The sequence below is a fragment of the Hyperolius riggenbachi genome, chromosome 3, assembly GCF_040937935.1.
Source record: "Hyperolius riggenbachi isolate aHypRig1 chromosome 3, aHypRig1.pri, whole genome shotgun sequence".
In the NCBI taxonomy this organism is placed as follows: domain Eukaryota; kingdom Metazoa; phylum Chordata; class Amphibia; order Anura; family Hyperoliidae; genus Hyperolius; species Hyperolius riggenbachi.
This window is the reverse complement of record NC_090648.1, coordinates 73,114,448-73,135,046: the sequence shown is the minus strand read 5'-3', so window position 1 is coordinate 73,135,046 and position 20,599 is coordinate 73,114,448. Positions and strand designations below refer to the sequence as shown.

The 20,599-nt window shown below is 44.8% G+C and overlaps 1 protein-coding gene across 1 annotated transcript in view; it reads right to left on the bottom strand.

Annotated features, from left to right (window-relative positions):
* Nucleotides 1–3,193: 3,193 nt before the first annotated feature.
* KEAP1 (kelch like ECH associated protein 1) overlaps nucleotides 3,194–20,599 on the bottom strand; it is a 58,301-nt gene continuing 40,895 nt past the window's right edge. The window contains exons 3-6 of the mRNA XM_068272210.1: nucleotides 14,375–15,060; nucleotides 9,435–9,640; nucleotides 7,714–7,890; nucleotides 3,194–4,342 (exon numbers count right to left, since the gene is read on the bottom strand). Of these exons, the coding sequence (XP_068128311.1) occupies nucleotides 4,107–4,342; nucleotides 7,714–7,890; nucleotides 9,435–9,640; nucleotides 14,375–15,060 (1,305 nt within the window). The 3' untranslated portion in view covers nucleotides 3,194–4,106. The remainder of the gene's footprint in view (nucleotides 4,343–7,713; nucleotides 7,891–9,434; nucleotides 9,641–14,374; nucleotides 15,061–20,599) is intronic.

Below are 20,599 nucleotides of genomic sequence, written 5' to 3'. Positions count from 1 at the left end.
CTGGTTGGTTAGTCATTTCAGAAATGATGATGCACAAACTACTCACCTAAAAATATCCAGACACTGACTGCAGATACTAAAAACGAGCAAGTAAAAAAATGTTTCTCTAGCCCTTTGTTTGCTTTGGTTCAGAAATAGAAAGGTTTGCTTTAAGAGACTCAGTTTGTATTTTTAAGCATAATGAATAACTCCATAATGTACTAAAAGTATCCCCGACCCAAATCATATTGTAAAGTGGGGAAAAAAATACCAATAGTAGCAAGAATATAAATGATTTAATAAAACTTCACAGAATTAGTCACTGATCACAGTGGCAGCCTTTCTCCAATGTATTTTTTTTTTTTACCTGACTTAAGCCCAAGTATAGCGATGGTCATGTCTAGGAGATCTCATTGAGAAGCACATGATCAGTTTGGTCAGGTGATAGATATGGAAGGCTCTGATTCGCTAGTCATGATCATGTGCTAAAGCAGGATGTGATCACAGCAAATCAGAGCTCTGCAAATCTATCAGCTGATCAAACAAAACCACATGCTTCTCCATGATTTTTCCAAGACATGACCATCACTACTTAAGTACAGGTGGGCAGCTAGTAGTTGTTGGTCAACTGCCTGCGGCTCCCATATGATAGCCTAACAATGGGTGACCCAAGGAAACCACATCCCCTTCGCCATTAAATCGCCCCCAGGATGCAGCCCTGTGTAACTGCTCAGTAGAGTGCTGCCTGCCCTTTCTGATATATATACACATGGTGGTCGTTTCACGGCTGCTGGATGGATAAACGACACAGTTCACCCACCTGTACGTCAACTAATGCCCACCACACACACAGCAATCTGATCTGGGCCACTTCTTAACCATCTAACCAACATTTATGTAGTATGGAGGGCATAAGCAGGGGCATAGCAATAGGGAGTGCAGAGGTAGCAACCGCATCTGGGCCCCAAAGGGCTCTCCTTCAACTGCAGTATTCGCTTTCTATTGGTCCTGTGCTCATAATAACTTCTGTAGATACTTTGATAGGGGTAATCATTGACAAGCTGTTCCCCATTCCCTTCTTGCACCTGACACTGTAGTTGCCATTGGTAGATTTTGGTGCGCCATATCAATTGTTATGTATAGAGTGCTAGGGGGGCCCCATTGTAAAACTTGCATTGGGCCCACAGCTCCTTCGCTATGCCACTGGGCATAAGGAATCTACTTGAATGCATACTACATAGATTGCAGACTATGAGGCCCGTTTATCACAGTGGCAATCTGCAGATCATCATATTTATAAATGTGAATTGACTGCAGGCATCTTTCCCAGTCTGTCCACTGAATATTTCTCGCTCAATCTCACCAGTTATACTGAGTGTCAGTGTGTGATGACATCATCCTGCCCTCTGATTGGTGGATTTCTGGATGCTGGGCGATTTCAGCACTGTGTGCTTCTGATTTGTTAATTGAAGTCTATAGTTAAATGCATCACAGACAATGGAGAAAGGCCAGGTTCACATTAGGACGCATCCGCCTGTACGCTTGCGTTCTGCTCCGTGAGGTGAGCGGAGCGGGAACGCAAGGTCCCGACATGTCGGGAACGATCGCTCCGATGAGCGGAACGTAGCAATAAGAACTTTCCCATCGGGAAAGCATTGCTGTGGCTGCTCTTCGGAGGCTGAAAACAGCCTAATGTGAACCGAGCCAAAAACTAAGAACAAAATCGATAAATGTGACACTGCTTACACAATACACCCATGGAGTATTTGCATTTTGTTGTCCTTAAAGAGGCCCTGTAGTGACATATAGTAAGAATGCAGTAAATTATTCAGAATACCCACTTGTATGGTAATTATCCTGGTTTCAGCATCAGGAACACTTCCTAAATGTATATAATCTGTATGCAGCCCCAGTAGCTTCCAGTAACTGTTAGCATTGGCTGTTCAGCTATGCGGAATTCTTCTCCCAGAGCATTCTGGGAGATCAGGTATTTTCTGTACTGCTTCAGAAAAACCATCTGCAGAGATGCATCTGACAGGACTAAAGACGTCACCACCAGTGATAAATCTCAGCATGTAAATCAAGGAGAGGAAAGGATTGTATATAGTGGGGCAAACACTGACTAAATCAATTTATTACATTATTTTCACTACAGCTCCTCTTTAATGTGAACCCGAGGTGAAAAACTGATGAGATAAACAATTGTATTTATCCTCCTATTCCTCAAAATGACCCTTTTATAGCTATCCCATGGTTTTATTTTAGATTTAAACTTTTACACAGTAGAATGAATAGTTTGTTGTCTCTGCTCAGTGGCAGCCTAATAAGTATCCCAGAATTAGAAAAAAAAAAAAAATCAATACATTTATTTTCAATCACCATCTGCCCTCAGTTGTATTCTGCCAGGAAAACTTTTATGGCTGAAATGTGCCTATCAGTGATGCTTACTATGGTATATTCCTGACAGCTATGGACAAGACAGAAGCTGTCACTTCCATGCCTGAAGATTAACTCTTTCAAACAGCAAAATAAAACAAGTAAAACAGCCTGGTTATTAGGTATTGCTCTCCACATACACCTGTTTATCTCATCATGTCACCTTAGGTACACTTTAAGTAAAGAGAACTTTGTAACACAAACTTTCTATAGTTTCTTTTTTTTTTGGGGGGGGGGGGGGGCACGAACAAAGAAGTGGTCACCTGTAATCATATTGCTACTACTTTATAAGTAGACCTCAACATAGCAAGAATCGGAAACTGATGGATTTGGGTGTTAAAAATCTATGACTTAATGTCATAGTACCTGATATGTGCTTGAAGTGATCTCATACTATGCAGAAGTGGTAAAAAAAACTGCCCGGATTGTAGCATGTGAGCCCACCATTGCAGTGGAGACCATCCGGGTTTGTTTCCAGACACCGAGGAGTGAGTAGCTGCAGGGATTCCATCCAGCCACAGACATGCAAGTCCCAATTGCGAATCTGTCAGACTAGGCTTCACTGTCGCCTTTTGGTCCAAAAATAGCAACGAGGGCCTCTACAGGCTTAAAAGCAGATGACATCACTTCAGCGGCCACTGATAGAGTGAGTCAGACACTTGTGCTCTGGACAGCAGAAAAAAAAAGGTCATCGTAAAAAAATAAAGAAAGTTTTCATCTCAATTTAGAATAGCTTAAAAAAAAAAAAAAAAAAAAAAAAAAAAAAAAAAGTCCTCACAGCAGCACATCAAGTGATATAAAAATAAAACATTGCACTTTGCTATATATTCCAATCCTCAAAGAATTAGTCTGCTAAAAGTTTAGCTACTGTCGTGGCCAAAATTCACAAAATGTATTAAAACGAGAAGAAAAAATAATATTTTTATGTACAATATTTATGGCAAGCGTACAAAAATAGGCTGCCAATAAGGTGTACTTTGTTGAGCCTGTCACTAGCAGAAATCTCATACAAAATCAATAATTCCTAGGAGAGAGGCGCCACAAGGTGGCAGCACACACCAATAGGCTGCTCTGTATTCCGCTCCACGATCTCCACTGATCCAGGGAGGGGTTTAAACTTAGCCAATCAAAGCCGCTAGCTCATCAACCAGCTGCCAGCATACTGATTGGCAGCTACTGGCTTTCACCGACTCCCATTTATTTTCCCGTCATGGTCTGTGAAAGTGAGCTTGTCAGGAGAATGTTTCGCACATCACTGCTCAGGAGTCTCTTGCATATAAAATGCCAATACATAGAGAATTCCCTCAATGCAGTGTATATGCTTCCTAACGGGTAGCTCAAGAGCCTGTGCTGTGTCATGTGACCTCAAGAAATCCACTTTCTGGCTCAGATCAAAGTCAGGATTTCCATGCCGGGCACCCCCAGGGGCTTTTCACAAACACTTAGGTGTACTGCCACTTTCTATTGCCTGCTGTCACCTAGTAATAACAGTTTGTATGGGATTTCCCAGTGAGAGATTCGTTTTAATAATGTCATTACAAAGAGTATGTCAAAAAAATGTATAGTACAGTTTGATGGCACCTGGTATTTCATGAGTTTATAATGGTTCCGGCAGCGGCCCCATGGCGTCGCCCCACCCCAGGGTGAAAGGCCGGTATTCTGTGTAACACTGCGCAGCTTCACACCGGGGGTCATTTCTTGCAGAGTGAGGAGAAGAAGCAGTGCCCCCTCTGTTTCTCTGTGGGGTTCCCCTCCTTCTGCTTCTCCGCTAAGAAGTCTGGGCATTGGTTCTTACGGCAGGGCTCCATGGTGACGGCTACGCCCACCCCGCTACGTCCGGACACCATGTGCGTCACCTCTGTCCACACGTCCGTAGCGGGGTCATAACACTCCACACTGTCCAGGAACGTGTTCCCGTCATAGCCGCCTACAAGACAAGAGAAATGGAGATGGACGCTCAGAGTACAGAATGCTCATGCAATGCATCATAAATCAGATCAACTTTTTTTTGTTGCTCTATAAAAACATTTAAAACAAAAATTGAAGCGAAAGAAAAAAAACTTATGATATAATGAATTGTATGTGCAGTACAGATAATGCATAGAACATTGGTAGCATAGAAGAGTCTCATATTCAAAAAAAGCTATATAACTGAAAATAAAACTAACATTGCATCGTTCTGTCACAGTTACAGTTTTAAAATCACATCTGTATTTTAAGCCATAAAACAAAGGAGAAATAATGACCCTTTGAACTCCCATGCAGTAAAACCTTATCTCAAGCTCTCTTTCACGTTTCTTGAGCCGTTTATAAGCTTCAGAAAACAGGACTTTATTTGACCCAGTGTGCCAAAAAAGCCCAGAGAAGCTAATTTGCATAGATAACTGCAGTTTCTCTTCCTTCCTTCCTGTACTGGAAAATATAGGACTTTATTCTTTGCTACTAATGTTATATTTCTTAAGGGGCCCATACACCTAACGATTTTCCCGCCGATATACAGCAGTTTCGAGTGATCGAAACGGCTGTGAAATCGCCGAGCACACCGCTGACAGAACGATTGATTTCCATCTGAAATCGATCGTTCCCGTCGACCCATTTTTTTCAGTCGCCGGCGGGTCGGGAGTGCGTCGTTAGAATGCCCGACGACAGACGCAATACAGCGGTAATACATTACCTGTTCCAGCCGGCGCGAGTCCCCTGGTCTTCTCCGCTTCGGGCTCCAGAGCTACACAGAACTTCCTGTCCCGGCAGGAAGTTTAAACAGTAGAGCGCCCTCTACTGTTTAAACTTCCCCTGGACAGGAAGTTCAGTAGCCGGAGCAGAGAAGAAGAAGACAGCAGGACTTGCGCCGGCCGGAACAGGTAATGTATGCGGGGGGCGTCAGCTCCACAGATTGTGATCGGTTTCAGGCTGAAATCGATTCACAATCTGTTTGCAGTAAAGGTGGCCATACGATCCCTCTCTGATCAAATTCGATCAGAGAGGGATCTATCTGTTGGTCGAATCTGATGGCAAATCGACCAGTGTATGGCCACCTTTAGCTGTACTACACATACCATTTATTATCTAAAGTTTATTTTCACTTCAGGTTTGCTTTAGAGGCAATTACATAATGATAGCACACAATTACACTCTATAGAAAAATATGATATATTAACCAGTTTAGCCTTTTGGACATACTTGCTACATCCAAAAGGCTGCTGCTGCACACTCCCGTGGAGAATTACGCGTGTTCCCGTGCCGCCGCTCGTTAGCCGGAGATCAATGAATGGGAACGCAGTTCCCATTCACTGATCTAAGTCCCTCTTAGAAAGACTGATGGCTTCTACAGTATGATAAGCCACGATCTTTGTAAAGGAAAAAAAAAAATTCACATCCTTCCTACACTACCTGTAATCAAGAACGCTCGCTTACAGGACAAAAAAGAAAAAAAAAAAAAAAAAGAAAAAAAAAAAAAAAAACGACTGTAGCCAACATACTTTTTTTTTTTTTTAATAAACACAATAAATTACATTTAAAATTAACTGTTTACCACCCACACTCCCAAAAAATACCACAATAAAATGTTTAACTACTTAAAAAAACAAAACAACAAATAGTTACTTAAGAGTCTTTTTTAATATGCATGTGAAGAGGGTATATTACTATTACTTTTTAAATTATAAGCTTGTAAATAGTGACGGATGCAAAACTGAAAAAAATGCACCTTTATTTCCAAATAAAATATTGGCGCCATACATTGTGATAAGGACATAATTTAAATGGTGTAAAAACCGGGACAAATGGGAAAATAAAATATGTGGGTTTTAAATATGATAGCATGTATTATTTAAAGCTATAATAGCCAAAAACTCAAATAATGATTTTTTTTTCCCCCTTTTATTTCCTTAATATTCCAGTTAAAATGCATTTAGAAAAAAATAATTCTTAGCAAAATGTACCACCCAAAGAAAGCCTAATTGGTGGTGGAAAACAAGATATAGATCATTTCCTTGTGATAAGCATTAAGCAAGTTATTGACAAATGAATGGGAGATGAAAATTGCTCGGATGTATAAGGTGAAAAACGACTGAAGGCTCAAGTGGTTAATGTTTTAAAAAGAATATATATTTTTTTGCCCTGGTTTGTTGTCACTCCAGAGTGGAGACACTGTATTCAGAAGAATGACAATACAATCCACTGTTCATAAAAATGCATGCTGTATAGAAATGGCACCCCGAACTGTTGCCCTAGTGATTGCATCCGATCGCTACAGGCCGCAGTCGGTAAACTTTTATAAACAGGTATAGCAGGGGTTCACAGGCTAGGCAGGGGTTAAAAGTTAGCTGGAATAGCCCCCCCCCCCCCCCCACCCCCTTTTTTTTTCCTACACCTCACAGGTACGTAGATACTTCTCCCTTCCCACCACGCTAGCACTAGGCTAGCTAGGCAGTGGTGTCCGGCATCCCCCGATGACTTGATAACAAGAGATATAACAAGAGATATATCTATATAGACAGATAGATAGAGATAAGATAGATAGATAGATATCTCTCTCTCTCTCTCTCTCTCTCTCTCTCTCTATAGATAGATAGATAGATAGATAGATAGATCTATATCTATCTTATCTAGCCCCCCCCCCTCCTCCCTCCCCTCTGCCTCAAATCTCTGGCTAGTAATACCTCCCCCTCCTCCTGCCCAGACTGAGCTCCCATAAGCCCTTGCTGTCTGAAAATGCGAAGGCTCTCTGAAAAGCTGTGGGCGAGGCTTGTTTCGTTTATAGGGAATAAGAGTATTAAAACAAGAAACAAAACAAAACAAAAAAAAAAAAAAAAAAAAAAAAAAAAAAAAAGGTATTTGGCTTGAGGAATGCCCGATAACACAATAGGAAAGAAACAATTATGCAATGAGTAAAAGTTCATCTCGGTTCCACTTTAAGTGATTGAACAAGAGCACGCACATGTGGCAGCTTTTTGTACATACAGTAGCACTTTTTTAGACGTAGAATCTACATCCAAAAATGGGAAGTGGTTAAAAAAAAATCCAATAGTGAAGGTAACAGTCATGCCGCTCTCTCTCTGCAGATCTCTGATCCAGAACAGATATAATGATTGGGTAACCCTGCTTATAGCAGGTATGAATTTACATAATTCCAAGGATAAGCATGACGGCCAGGCATTTACCATTTATGTCAGTAATGGTACCCTCCCCACATTCCTCCCACTACAAGCTTATTTTAAGCTCTGTAAGTTTCAAAACTCAGATCTGTGCAGGAAAAGCCCATGTGTGGTGAAAGATTACATGTTCCAGCTGCATTACCTAGCACATAGATCTTTCCCTGGTGAACAGTGACCCCCAGTGCGCTTCTACGGTGTGTCATGGGAGCCACAAAAGTCCACGTGTTCTTCTCCACATCGTATTTCTCCACACTGTTCAGCTGGTCTCTTCCGTCATATCCCCCCATTGCATAGACACAGGTGTCCAGAGAACAGGCCCCTGCAGCAGGGAATACAAGAGAATGCAATGTGATCAATGAATATTCTAGTAAAGAGTATGGTCTGTTCCCTTCAGCCCAGTGCAGCGTGGATAAAGCATATTGGATTTACAAAAAAAAAAAAAAAAAAAAGCCGTCATGTAGATATTCCTAGGCTAGCTACATGATTAAATTTTTTTTTTTTTAAAGTGCTGCGCCGCCCCCCCCCCCCCCTGGCGATTTTATTGTAACGCCAGGGGGGGGGGGGGGGGGGGGGAGGGCGGTTAATGAAGTGCTGGTAAATAATGATGTATACATTTCAATTGCTTATGTCTTGTTTACTGTATTAAATTCCTTTCACTATTAACTGATGGCAAGTCTGCTCTAATCTGATAGGAAAGAGTGAGCCATGAGGGGAGGGGGAATTCCCTCAGTTAACCCTGTGTGTGAGAGCTTTCTTTGTACATTGTCATTATAGAACACTTGGTTTGATAGTGTTCCTTTAACCTTTATCCCCATAAACCTTAAAGTCTATCCCTACCCCCCCCATCGGTGGTGCCTAACCTGATCCACCCCCACGCAATTAGCGGCAATATATGGAATCTTGACCGGACGGAAACTGCGGCCATTTCCGGCAACTCAAAAGTTCCATCTATTGCCACTAATCATGGCTTTTATCATTGCAGCCTCTGCCAGCGCCCTTTTTTCCACTTTGCTCTGTGCGCCCTTTCCCCCCCCAATACCCTCATCAGCCCCATCCCATGCTCCAAAATTTCCTCTCCCTCCACTAGTACCATGTTTAAAGAGAACCTGAGATGGCCCAAAATAAAAGTTTTATACATGCCTGGGACTTCCTCCAGCTCGGACCCTCGCTGTCGTTCTCTGCCTCATGGTTCTTCCGCAATTCGGCCTGCACTACTGCACAGGATGCTCCTAGCCAAGGGAGCGCAATGGGGGCTGTGTGCGGCCAGACTGCACCGACTTCCCAAATTCCAAATTACTGGGCATAAACAGGTATAGGTAGCACAGGGGTTCACAAGACGTTATTAGACTAGGCGGGCAGGGGGGGGTTGACATGAAAAAAACTGGGGTTGGGTGGAGCCAAAACACTATGGCCTCAATTCACTAAGCTTTATCAAACACTTTATCAAACGTTTGATAATTTACCTCATGGGTAAAATCTAATTTTTAATTCACTAAGGTGGTATATATTTATTGAATGTTTTATTGATAAAACGTTCAATAAATCTATAACACCTTAGTGAATTCAAAATTAGATTTTACTCATGAGGTAAATTATCAAATGTTTGATAAAGTGTTTGATAAAGCTTAGTGAATTGAGGCCTTTGTGTCCTGGCACTTTGATTTATTTCTTCTTTTAACTAAAATCTCCCCTCCCATACCCCCCAAACTAACTTCACTTTCACACAGGAGCGCACACGTGTGGCGACGGGCAGCAGTTTCTAATCTTGGACATAACACTTTTTAGTAACCTACATCCTAGAACTGCAACCAGTTAATGACCACACCCCCAAGTGGAATCTTACCACAAACACTGAACACTCACCGGCACCGCTCCGCACCACATTCATAGGCGCTATATCCTTCCACTCGTCTGTCTCTGGATAGTAACATTCTGCAGAGTTCAGTCTATTCAGCCCATCAAAGCCTCCCATCGCATAAAGCAACCTGTTCAGAACAGCCACGCCCACACCAATCCTCCGTGTCCTCATTGGAGCCACCAGCTGCCACTCATCTTTTTCAGGATCATACCTGGGGAGGAGGAGAAAAGAGAGAGTGTTCCAGTGAGCGAGATATCCAATAACAGCAGAAGATTATGATCAGTCTCTGCAGCGCGGCAACCAAGACACTGGAAACCACTTCCTGGCAACCAAACAGTTTCCCGACAGCTTTTATTGTTTTGGAGGAAACTTTCTGCTTTGTCTGCGGATTCTAAAATGAACGGACAAAGCTCTGAAGTCTGCATGCAGAGGAATGTATAATAGCTTTTAGCTTATTTTAAGTATTTATGTAAATTTTATGCAAAACTAAACAAAGAATGTAAATTTAATTTTTCTTTAAGATGAATATTAACGATACAATCTCCTGATCGATCCATTGTCCGATCATTGGAAAATAAATAGTTTGGGCCTACCAATGGAGGGAAAATTATAAGCAATCTAATTAGACTAGTAGAATCAATCCAAAATTCAAACTGATGATTGGCACCATTAACGGTACCCGATTCAATTGACTGTTCGGGAAATTGTACCGTTAATGGGGACATTCAGTTAAACAAACAAATTCAACTTACAATCTCCCGGATGGGAGTCGGTTTGTAAGTAGAGGACTGCCTGTAATACATACTATATCTACTTCCACGACTCCGGGTACTCAAAATGGCTCAGATTCCGACTCGACTCCGTCTAATACTTAACAGGGCTGTGAATTTTGTACAAAAATCATCCGACTCCTCAGTTTATGAAACCACGACTCCGAGTGCCCAAAATTGCCCCGACTCCAACTCCACAGCCCTGCTCACAGTACAGCATTTTAAGGAGCGCTCATTGCATCATCAAATTCATTCAGAAATCTCAGCGAGCAGCACTGTATATGGACAGGATACAGACTTTACCTCCCCTAGGACATTAAGGGCCGATTTCCACTTAGCTGCCATCTTGCAGGGCACACGCCGGCACTTCTTGTGATGAGAGTATGCATCAGAATCGCTTAGTTATGCATGGCTATAAGGATTCAGATGTGTGTTGCAGAAAACTGCAGCATGCCATCTGGATGACAAAGCCATTGACCAAATAGGCAGCATTTCCCCATGCAACTTGCCTGGGGAAAAAACACTGCAGACTCATCCCTAGTGGAAATGGGCCCTTAGGCTGGGAATAAATTTGCAGGGCTTTAAAGCGGATCAGAGATGAAAAACTAACTATAACAAGTAACTTTGTCTATATATCTTATCTAAAGTTTAGATAAGTTTACACAGCATATCTAGCTGCAAAGTTTATGATTATTTATTCCTGTGATACAATGAGGGCAGCTATGTTCTGTTTGTCACATGCTAAGGGCTGGAGATGCTATCAACTTGCCTGTGTGTAAATTCACTCCCCTCTGCCTCTGAAATCTCTGGCTAGTAACACCTCCCCCTCCTCCTGCCCAGACTGAGCTCCTATGAGCCCTTGCTACTAACTGAAAATGCCAAGGCACTCTGAAAAGTTGTGGGTGAGGCTTGTTTAGTTTATAGGGAATTAGAGTATTAAAGCAAAAAGAAAAAAGTATTTGGCTTGAGGAGCGCCCTATAAACTATATGAATGGAACACAATTATGCAACGAGTAAAAGTTTATCTCTGATCCAATTTAAGTGTTTACCACACACCATGTTATTTAGTATTTATATAGCGCAAATATCTTCCGCAGCGCTGTGCAGAGTATATTGTCTTGTGACTTAACTGTCCCTCAGAGGGGCTCACAATCTAATCCCCACCATAGTCATATGTCTATGTATGCATCATAGTCTAGGACAAATGTGTATAGTGTGGGGTATGTATCATTGTCTAGGGCCAATTTAGGGGGAAGCCAATTAACTTATCTGTATGTTTTCGGGATGTGGGAGGAACCCTGAGTGCCCGGAGGAAACCCACACCGACACGGAGAACATATAAACTCTGTGCAGATAGTGCCCTCGAACCAGGGACCCAGTGCTGCAAGGTGAGAGCGCTAAACACTACGTGCTGCCTATGTGTGTGCCTATGAATAAAACTGCACAGTAATCATTCCATCTATATTACATATATGACGTTTACTTAATCAGGATTGGTCATGTATTGTACATTCATGCAGGCACATGGTCAAAACCTAAAGACTGAGTTTACTATAGCCAGAGGTTTACAGTATCAGAGTTTACTATAATGAGATTCTATTGTTATGGTAGGTACACACGATGGAGGTTTTTTTCCGGTCGATTTTTCATCCAATCAATTTGATTTTCCGCGATTCTCTTATCTTTTATCTATTTCCATTCAACTGAGAAATCAGCCAGAAAACCGATCGAAAATAAGATCGGACATGACGGAAATTATCGAACCATCTATCTGCCGGGAAAAAAAACGTATGATGTGTACCTAGCATAATAGCAAAAATGCATATGGGGTCCAGAAGAGTTTGCTTTTACTGATAATATGCTGCAGTGAGGGTGACAACATCACCAGGCTTCGGAACGGCTGCAGAATGCAATTTTCATATGCCGGTTTGCCAATTAGTTATTTATTAAACTCTGCAATGTTACCAAGAAAAGCAGCTTGAAGGATGAGTTCTGTGCGGGGCTGACCAATCCTGTGGTCAGCAGATAGCTGACCAGAGTCCGACAGTATGAAGGGAGGGAGGCTGCCAGGTGGGGGGGGTGGGGGCACAATGCCAGGAACAGAGTTGTCAGGCTAAAGAGCAAAGTGCAAGAGGACACTATTTACTCCCATGGTCACCATAGGCCAGGTTCAGCTCTCAGGTAGGCAAAGCACCATCCAACAATGTTCCTAGTACATTGTATGGTGAGTGACAATATTTTATTTAGATATAAAAGATGTATTTTTTTGTTTCTCTTTTTTTGTATCCCATCAATATATATAATATAATATATATAAGCCTTTATTTGCAAAACCAGTTAAATCATGACATACATATTGAAAAAAAAAAAAAAAAAGCCGAGTCCCAAAGGCAACTAACTTTTTTAATGTATTTATTTACAAGTGTTTATATGGGGGGAGGGGGTGAAAGAGGGCCTTTGAAATGGATTAGCTAAAATTAACTGAATTAAAATGTATACTATTTTTTTACTATTTCACCACTAGATGGCACTATAAAACACTACCCTGGGTTACCAGGAAGTGTTCTATTTTTTTTTTTTCCTTTTTACTTTCATTATTATGAATGAACATGGCCCCTGAACGGGGTCATGTCCATTCATTACAGGCACTTTGTGTGGTTCGCAGAACGCTTGTTCCCTTTCACCAATTGGCGCTATTGAAATCCTGTGAACAAGCAGTGTTCACCTGCCGCAGCAACACTGGGAGCAAAAACATGTCCAGATAGAATAGAGCGGCTCCTATCTGGACAATAATAGTCATCCAGATAGGATTAAGTGGTTACAGTTAGATAATCACCGCAGTAGAGAAGCCTCTGGATAAAACAGAGACTACCCCCATGAGCTCATCGTTCCAGCGCTAGGACCCTCTGAACCTATTTGACAAAGGCTGTTTGAAGAGGTTAACATGGCCCTGTTACCGCCAGTGTAGGGGCACAACCACTCTGCACAGGAGGAGCATTGTGTGCACCTGTGCAATGTGCAGCAACTTGTGAGGTAAATACCAAAACAAGTGAGATGTTCGGTATTTCTCTCCAGCCTGGAGCTGGCAGTAACCAACAAACAGGCATCCGGTAATCACCATAGCAGAACACAGCTTGTTGCAGAGACCTTCTCCGAAGATTTTAACACTTCTACTTATTACCGAACAGGTCTTAGTGAACTGAAGCCATGCCTTTTTGGCAAATTAACAAATTATTACAACATGTGACAATCTTGGAGATTTTGGGAAAATGAGGGGGAATTAGACAGGCTAAACTCTCTATATACATAAAGGGTGCACGTCTCTAGGTTTTCCTTCTGTCCTGTGGAAGAGTTCAGGTCCACTTTAACACATTAGGCTTAAGGTGCATACACACATCAGACTATAGTCTTTGGAAACTGAAAGATCACAGACCAATCTTACCACCCTTCATGTAGTATGAGAGCCATACTCTACACAGTATTTTCTATGGAGCTGAACTCCACATCAGAAAAAAATCTCTGCAGGCTGCTGCACACACAGATGCTGTACAGACACAAAAGATCAGTATCTGCAAAAGATCTGTTCCTGGCAAAAATCCATTCCTGCAAATTGCAATGATAGTCTATGAGATCTGCAGATCATCATACACACATGATTTAACTGACATTCATCTGCAGATCAGATCCACCAGGATGGATTTTCAGATCTGCAGATGATTGCTTGATCTGTAGATGAATGTCAGTTGAATCATGTGTGTATGATGATCAGCAGATCTCATAGACGATCATTGCAATTTGCAGGAATGGATTTTTGGCAGGAACAGATCTTTTGCAGATACTGATCTTTTGTGTCTGTACAGCATCTGTGTGTGCAGCAGCCTGCAGAGATTTTTTTCTGATGGGGAGTTCAGCTCCATAGAATAGACTGTGTAGAGTATGGCTCTCATACTACATGAAGGGTGGTAAGATTGGTCTGTGATCTTTCAGTTTCCAAAGATTATATAGTCTGATGTGTGTATGAGCCTTTACACTTGGTCCACCAGATCCTACCCACAGGACTGTTGGGCTACCAGCTAGGAAGGAACACTGCTAATCATCAGATCAGAGGATAAAGCGGCCATCACCCATTCATTCTCTAGAGGTTGGCAGATCCATATACATCTGTGTACACCTACCTTTCCACGCTGTTATGATGCAGACACCCATGAGATCCACCCACTGCATAAATCTGTCCGTCTATAACTCCAGCACCCACCCGGTTCCTGGGCACGCTCATCGGCGCGCAGGGCGACCACTGGTTATTCATGGGGTTGTAGCAGTCCACAGCATTAGAGTCCTCATTGCAGTCAGGTGCGTTGTTACGGCCTCCGACCGCGTAGAAGAGTCCCCCGATAACAGAGCCAGCAAGCCCGCTACGAGGCATTTCCAGGGGAGCCAGTGTAAGCCATTCGCCCTCCATGGGGTTGTAGGCCTCCAGGAAGTTGAGTGACTGACGATAGTAGCCTCCAGCCACATAGATGAACTGTGGTATGTTGGGGATCCTGCCCGGGTGAGTCCTGGTGGGCTTGTGCAGAGTGAGGTCCTGGAAGATCTTGGACAGGTAATCCTGGCAATGGCTGTCGCCGCGCAGGATCTCACAGCGCTGGAGCTGCAGCTTCAGGAAGTTGGGGGTGAGCGAGTGGCAGCGCACGGCGCGCAGGAGCGCCTGGATATAGGGCCGCCGGTTCTCACAGTCATACTTGACCCAGTTGATACAAGCGTGGAAGACTTCAGACTCGCAGCGCACGTTCAGGTCATCTCGGCTGATCAGGTTGACAAGCTGGCAGCGGGTTAGGTTGAAAAACTCTTCCTGCTTGGACACCTGAAAGACAGACGACCGCATGAAATGTACAGCAAACACAAAAATTTGTTCACAGGCTTATCCAGGCAGCATGCTCCCCAGATTCTATATAATGTGCTGGCCCAGGCATTAACCTCTTCACCCCAAATACTGTGATTCTATGCAGAATAACGACTCAGAGCTGGTTCACACGGGCGTCTGCCCCGCATTTACCGCCGGCATTCGGGACTTGGTGTTAAATGCTCCCATTCAAGTGAATGGGAGCGTTTGTATCAGGCTTCTACCAGCGTTTACGTGAACGCAGGGCTCGGATGCCGATTTTCCCTGGCGTTCGAGGCGCCCCTGGACGCTTCATGTAGCATCCTGGGGCGGTTAACCGCCGCGGGTAATGTCCACCTATGGGGAAGAAAAACGCAGACCGCAACGGAAAGCCAAGGAAAGCCTGAACGTGTCGCCGCCGCAGCACTGCCAAACGCGATGCTGCCGAAAGGTGGGCAGACACACGTGTGAACCAGCCCTTACAGAGAAACTATAGCCCTTCAACCCAATCAGTAGCCAATACTCACTTTCCCACAAGCAATATTTACCTTTTTTTTCGAATAGATCATCGGGGGGGATCTGTATGGCTGATATTGTGGTGAAACCCCTCCCACAGTGTGATGTCATGACCATGGTCCTGACAGTTTGCTGTCTGTGGACCTCGTTGCAATGTGGGAAATAACAGCTTTTTTTAACGCCCCGCGGCCCGCTTACTGCCATGTATCCTGTGAATCCGCTGCAGCGTGACAAGTGTGAACAGCTCCTGTGTATAACATAGAAGCCGTTCACTCTCCGCTTAGAAATAAGCAGATGTCATGAGCATATTATTGACTAGGTATTGAACAACATTCTTTACCTCTAATTTTATTGATTAAATCCAGGATTGATTGATTAGACCAGGGTCGTAACAAGAAATCACGGGTCCCCCCTGCAAAACTTTGGATGGGGCCCCCCTTCCGCCTTCTCTCCATGTCCAGGCTCCTCAAGTATCACTACAGGACACAGCAGTTGGGAAGGGGTAGAGCAGGCTGTACACAAGACGGCTTATTCTCGTGTAATGTGCTGCGATTAATTTAGCTTATGTCAGCTCTGTCCTAACTCTGGGACAAAAGACAAAACAATCAGCATTGAAGGTCAGTCACAAGATGTTGTGTGATGCCGAGCAAGTTGGCAATGCTGGCCTGACCTAGACATCAAAGGACACGGAGCTCATCGGATTGCATTATATTTAATTATGTACACCCTAAAGGCCCATACACACACGCCTGATTTTTCCGGATGGGTCGTTTAAACGTCCCGTCGTTCAGAAAAAAATCCAACGTGTGTATGGGCCTTAAAGGGATACTGTAGGTGGGTCGGGGGAAAATGAGCTGAACTTACCCGGGGCTTCTAATGGTTCCCCGCAGACATCCTGTGCCTGTGCAGCCACTCCCCAATGCTCCGGCCCCGCCTCTGGTTCACTTCTGGAATTTCAGACTTTAAAGTCTGAAAACCACTGCGCCTGCGTTGCCGTGTCCTCGATGCCGCTGATGTCAGCAGGAGCGCACAGCGCAGGCCCAGTATGGTCTGTGTCTGCGCAGTATGTTCCTGGTGACATCAGCTGGAACAAGGACACAGCAATGCAGGCACAGTGGTTTTCAGACTTTAAAGTCTGAAATTCTAGAAGTGAACCGGAGGCGGGGCTGGCGCATCGGTGAGTGGCTGCGTGGGCACAGGATGTCTGCGGGGGACCTTTAGAAGCCCCGGGTAAGTTCAACTCATTTTCCCCCGACCCCCCTACAGTATCCCTTTAACACACCTCTAAATAATTATGTACACCCTCTACTAACCATAACCCGTCCCTCAAATGAACAAACATTAATTGTTACGTCATGTAATCTATAAAATCAAGGGCTGCATCCCAATAAAGGCACTTGTAAATTACGAATCTAATAAATATGGTCTCCGTGTCTCTTTGATTCAAGGTTTCTAAATTCATGCATCGAAACAGATATTAACATTAAATCTGGAGCACCTGGATAAATCCATCAAGGCAGTGTTCCCCGCTGTATCACAGAGAACGCATAAAATATGTCCGTTCTCCACTCTAGTGGGAAAAGAGCCTAAAGATAACCATACACTTATAGATTTGCAGCAGATTTGACCATCAAATAGATTCAGAATTAAATCTATTGAAAAATCTATCGAAATGCAGTGTTGCACTATTCGATCCAATGCAACTCTATAGGCCATTGATCTGCAGCCAGCAGCCGATTGACCTAGATATTCTGTCCGGACCGATTGAGCAAATCGGTCAGTAATTGATAGATCAAATTCCTAGCTGATTTGATCACAACGGTCCAATCGGCTGTATATCGATAGCAGAAATCGACCAGTGTATGGGTCCCTAAAGTCAGGACCAATGCTAACTCGCTTATGGAAGAATTAAGGTGCCCATACACTCGTCAGATTGGCAGCAGATAGATAAGAAATGCATCTGATGATCTATCTGATGCGTTTTTAGAACATTTTTTTACCAGGATAGAATTCCAATAGATTTCAGTTTGAAATCTACTGAAATTCGATCTGATGGCATTTTTTTGCCATCAGATTTCCATTAACCTCCTGAGCGGTATGGACGAGCTCAGCTCGTCCATCACCGCCGGAGGCTGCCGCTCAGGCCCTGCTGGGCCGATTTTTATCAAATAAAGTGCAGCACACGCAGCCGGCACTTTGCCAGCCGCGTGTGCTGCCTGATCGCCGCCGCTCTGCGGCGATTCGCCGCGAGCAGCGGCGAAAGAGGGCCCCCCTAGCCGCCTGAGCCCTGCGCAGCCGGAACAAAAAGTTCCGGCCAGCGCTAAGGGCTGGATCGGAGGCGGCTGACGTCAGGACGTCGGCTGACGTCCATGACGTCACTCCGCTCGTCGCCATGGCGACGATCTAAGCAAAACAAGGAAGGCCGCTCATTGCGGCCTTCCTTGTTTATTATGGGCGCCGGAGGCGATCGGAAGAACGCCTCCGGAGCGCCCTCTAGTGGGCTTTCATGCAGCCAACTTTCAGTTGGCTGCATGAAATAGTTTTTTTTTAATAAAAAAAAAACCCTCCCGCAGCCTCCCTGGCGATCTCAATAGAACGCCGAGGAGGTTAAGGCCAATGCAAACTGATAAGCAATCTCATCAGATCGACCTAAATTTTCCACCCTGCTAGTTCGATGGAAATCCATCAAAATCGATCGAAATCGGCCATCGTTCGGTCGATTGGCCAACCGATTTGCAAACGATTAATCGATCGATCGGCCAAAAAAATCGGCTGAGTGTATGGGCCCCTTAAGACTAGTTTTATGTGCTTTGCATGGCATTTTGAGCTAGTTCAGCTTCCAGGAGTTGTTGGAGGATGACTCAGGCTCCCTGTGAGTCCTATCAGTGATGGTCTACTGATGACTCATCTTATCAGTGAGGAAGGCTGCTGCCATATCAGCTGCCTGACCCTGAGCTGATAGGAGCTGCAGTGACTCAGTTCCTCATCTGACACACAACCAGGAAACCCTCTGGGTCACCCCAGCAGGACTGGGGAAAAACAATTCAGTGTCATTAAAAAAAGTGTCAAAAAAAAAAAAAAAATGCCAGTTTACCCAGTGAAATGCATGCGCAGTACAGCCCGGCGGACGTCCGATGACGTCAGCGCGCCGTCGTGGGACGCAGAAGTCCCAGGAAATGGAGCGCAGAGGAGCCCGACCTGGCAGCCGGCCTGGCCAGGTCGGGTCGGGCACCGGAGACCACCGGGAGCCTGCGGAGCGGCGGCGAGGGCACCTCCTGCCTGCCACGGGCTGGAGGAAGCCCCAGGTAAGTGGAAATTTATTTTTATTTTTTGAATCCCCTCCCTGAACCTTCCCTTTAACCAGGATTTCCTACATTACAAGACCAACCTGCTGCAGTTCCACACTGCCCTTGCTCATGCGAAGCAGGAATAATTTACCAAGCTCATCGGAGCACAAGCTTCCAACCCCCGATGTCTTTTTGCCACTTTCAGCTCCCTGCTTAACTCCCTCCCCCCCCCCCCCCACCGCACCCTCACTTCAAGGAATTGGCCACAGTCCGCACTACTCTGTTCAACTGCTCCCTATCCACAGGCACCTTCCCCTCAGACTTCAAGCAGGCCACTATACTACCCTCCCTCGACCCCTCGCTACCCTCCAACTACCGTCCTATCTCTCTCCTCCCCTTTTCCTCAAAACTCCTTGGGCGTCTGGTTCACAAATGCCTGACCCAGTTCCTCAATGCCAACTTACTGCTAGACCCACTGCAATCTGGATTTCGGCCTGCCCACTCAACCGAAACTGCTCTCACCAAAGTGGTCAATGACCTTGTCTTAGCTAAAGCTGAAGGTAAATACTCCATTCTCCTCCTCCTTGACCTTTCAGCAGCTTTTGACACAGTAGATCATCCCCTACTCCTCCAGTCCATGGGCATTCACGATCTTGCCCTGTCCTGGCTTTCATCCTACCTCTCCAACCGCTCCTTCACGACCGCCTTCAATGAGTCCTCGTCCACCCCCCAACAACTTCTCGGTGGGAGTCCCCCAAGGTTCAGTCCTTGGCCCCCTACTGTTCACCCTATACACATCCTCCATTGGCAAGGTCATCTCCTCCATGGGTTTTAACTATCATCTGTATGCAGATGACACCCATATCTACCTCCACACCCCTGACATATCCACCACTACCATGGACAAGGTCTCCTCCTGTCTATCAGCCATCTCCTCCTGGATGTCCGCTAGGTTCCTGAAACTAAACCTAGACAAAACAGAATTTATGATCTTCCCACCCCGGACATCCATAAACCTCCCAGATGTGCATGTCACTGTTAACCACACTACCATTCACCCTACCTCTCAAGCCCGCTGTCTGGGTGTCACCCTGTACTCTGCACTCTGCTTCACTCCCCACATCCAAAACCTCACAAAGTCCTGCAACTTCCACCTTCGTGACATCTGTAAGATTCGCCCTTTCCTGACCTCTGCCACCACCAAACTCCTCATCCATGCCCTCATAATTTCCCGCCTTGACTACTGCAATGCCCTGCTGCCCGGTCTCCCTATGACCCGAACAGCCCCACTGCAGTCCATCATGAATGCAGCAGAATTATCCACTGCTCCCATCGCTCCACCATGGCGGATCCCCTCCTTGAATCCCTCCACTGGCTTCCTATCCAGTCCAGAATCAGATTCAAGATACTGTGTCTGACCTACAAATCTGTTCACAAAACCTGTCCAACCTACATTTCCGATCTTACTCAGAGGTACACACCTAGCCGCTCACTCGGCTCTTCCAATGAACTTTGCCTAACCGCCCCCCTCATCACCCAGTCCCATGCACGCCTCCAGGACTTCTCAAGAGCTGCTTCAACACTATGGAACTCTCTACCTCCACCCATTAGGGCAGCCCCCTCCAACATAGCCCTCAAAACTCACCTTTTCACTCTGGCCTACTACCCCTCACAAGTGCTCTAAACCCACAGCTGAACTCTAGTCCCCTACCTTCTGT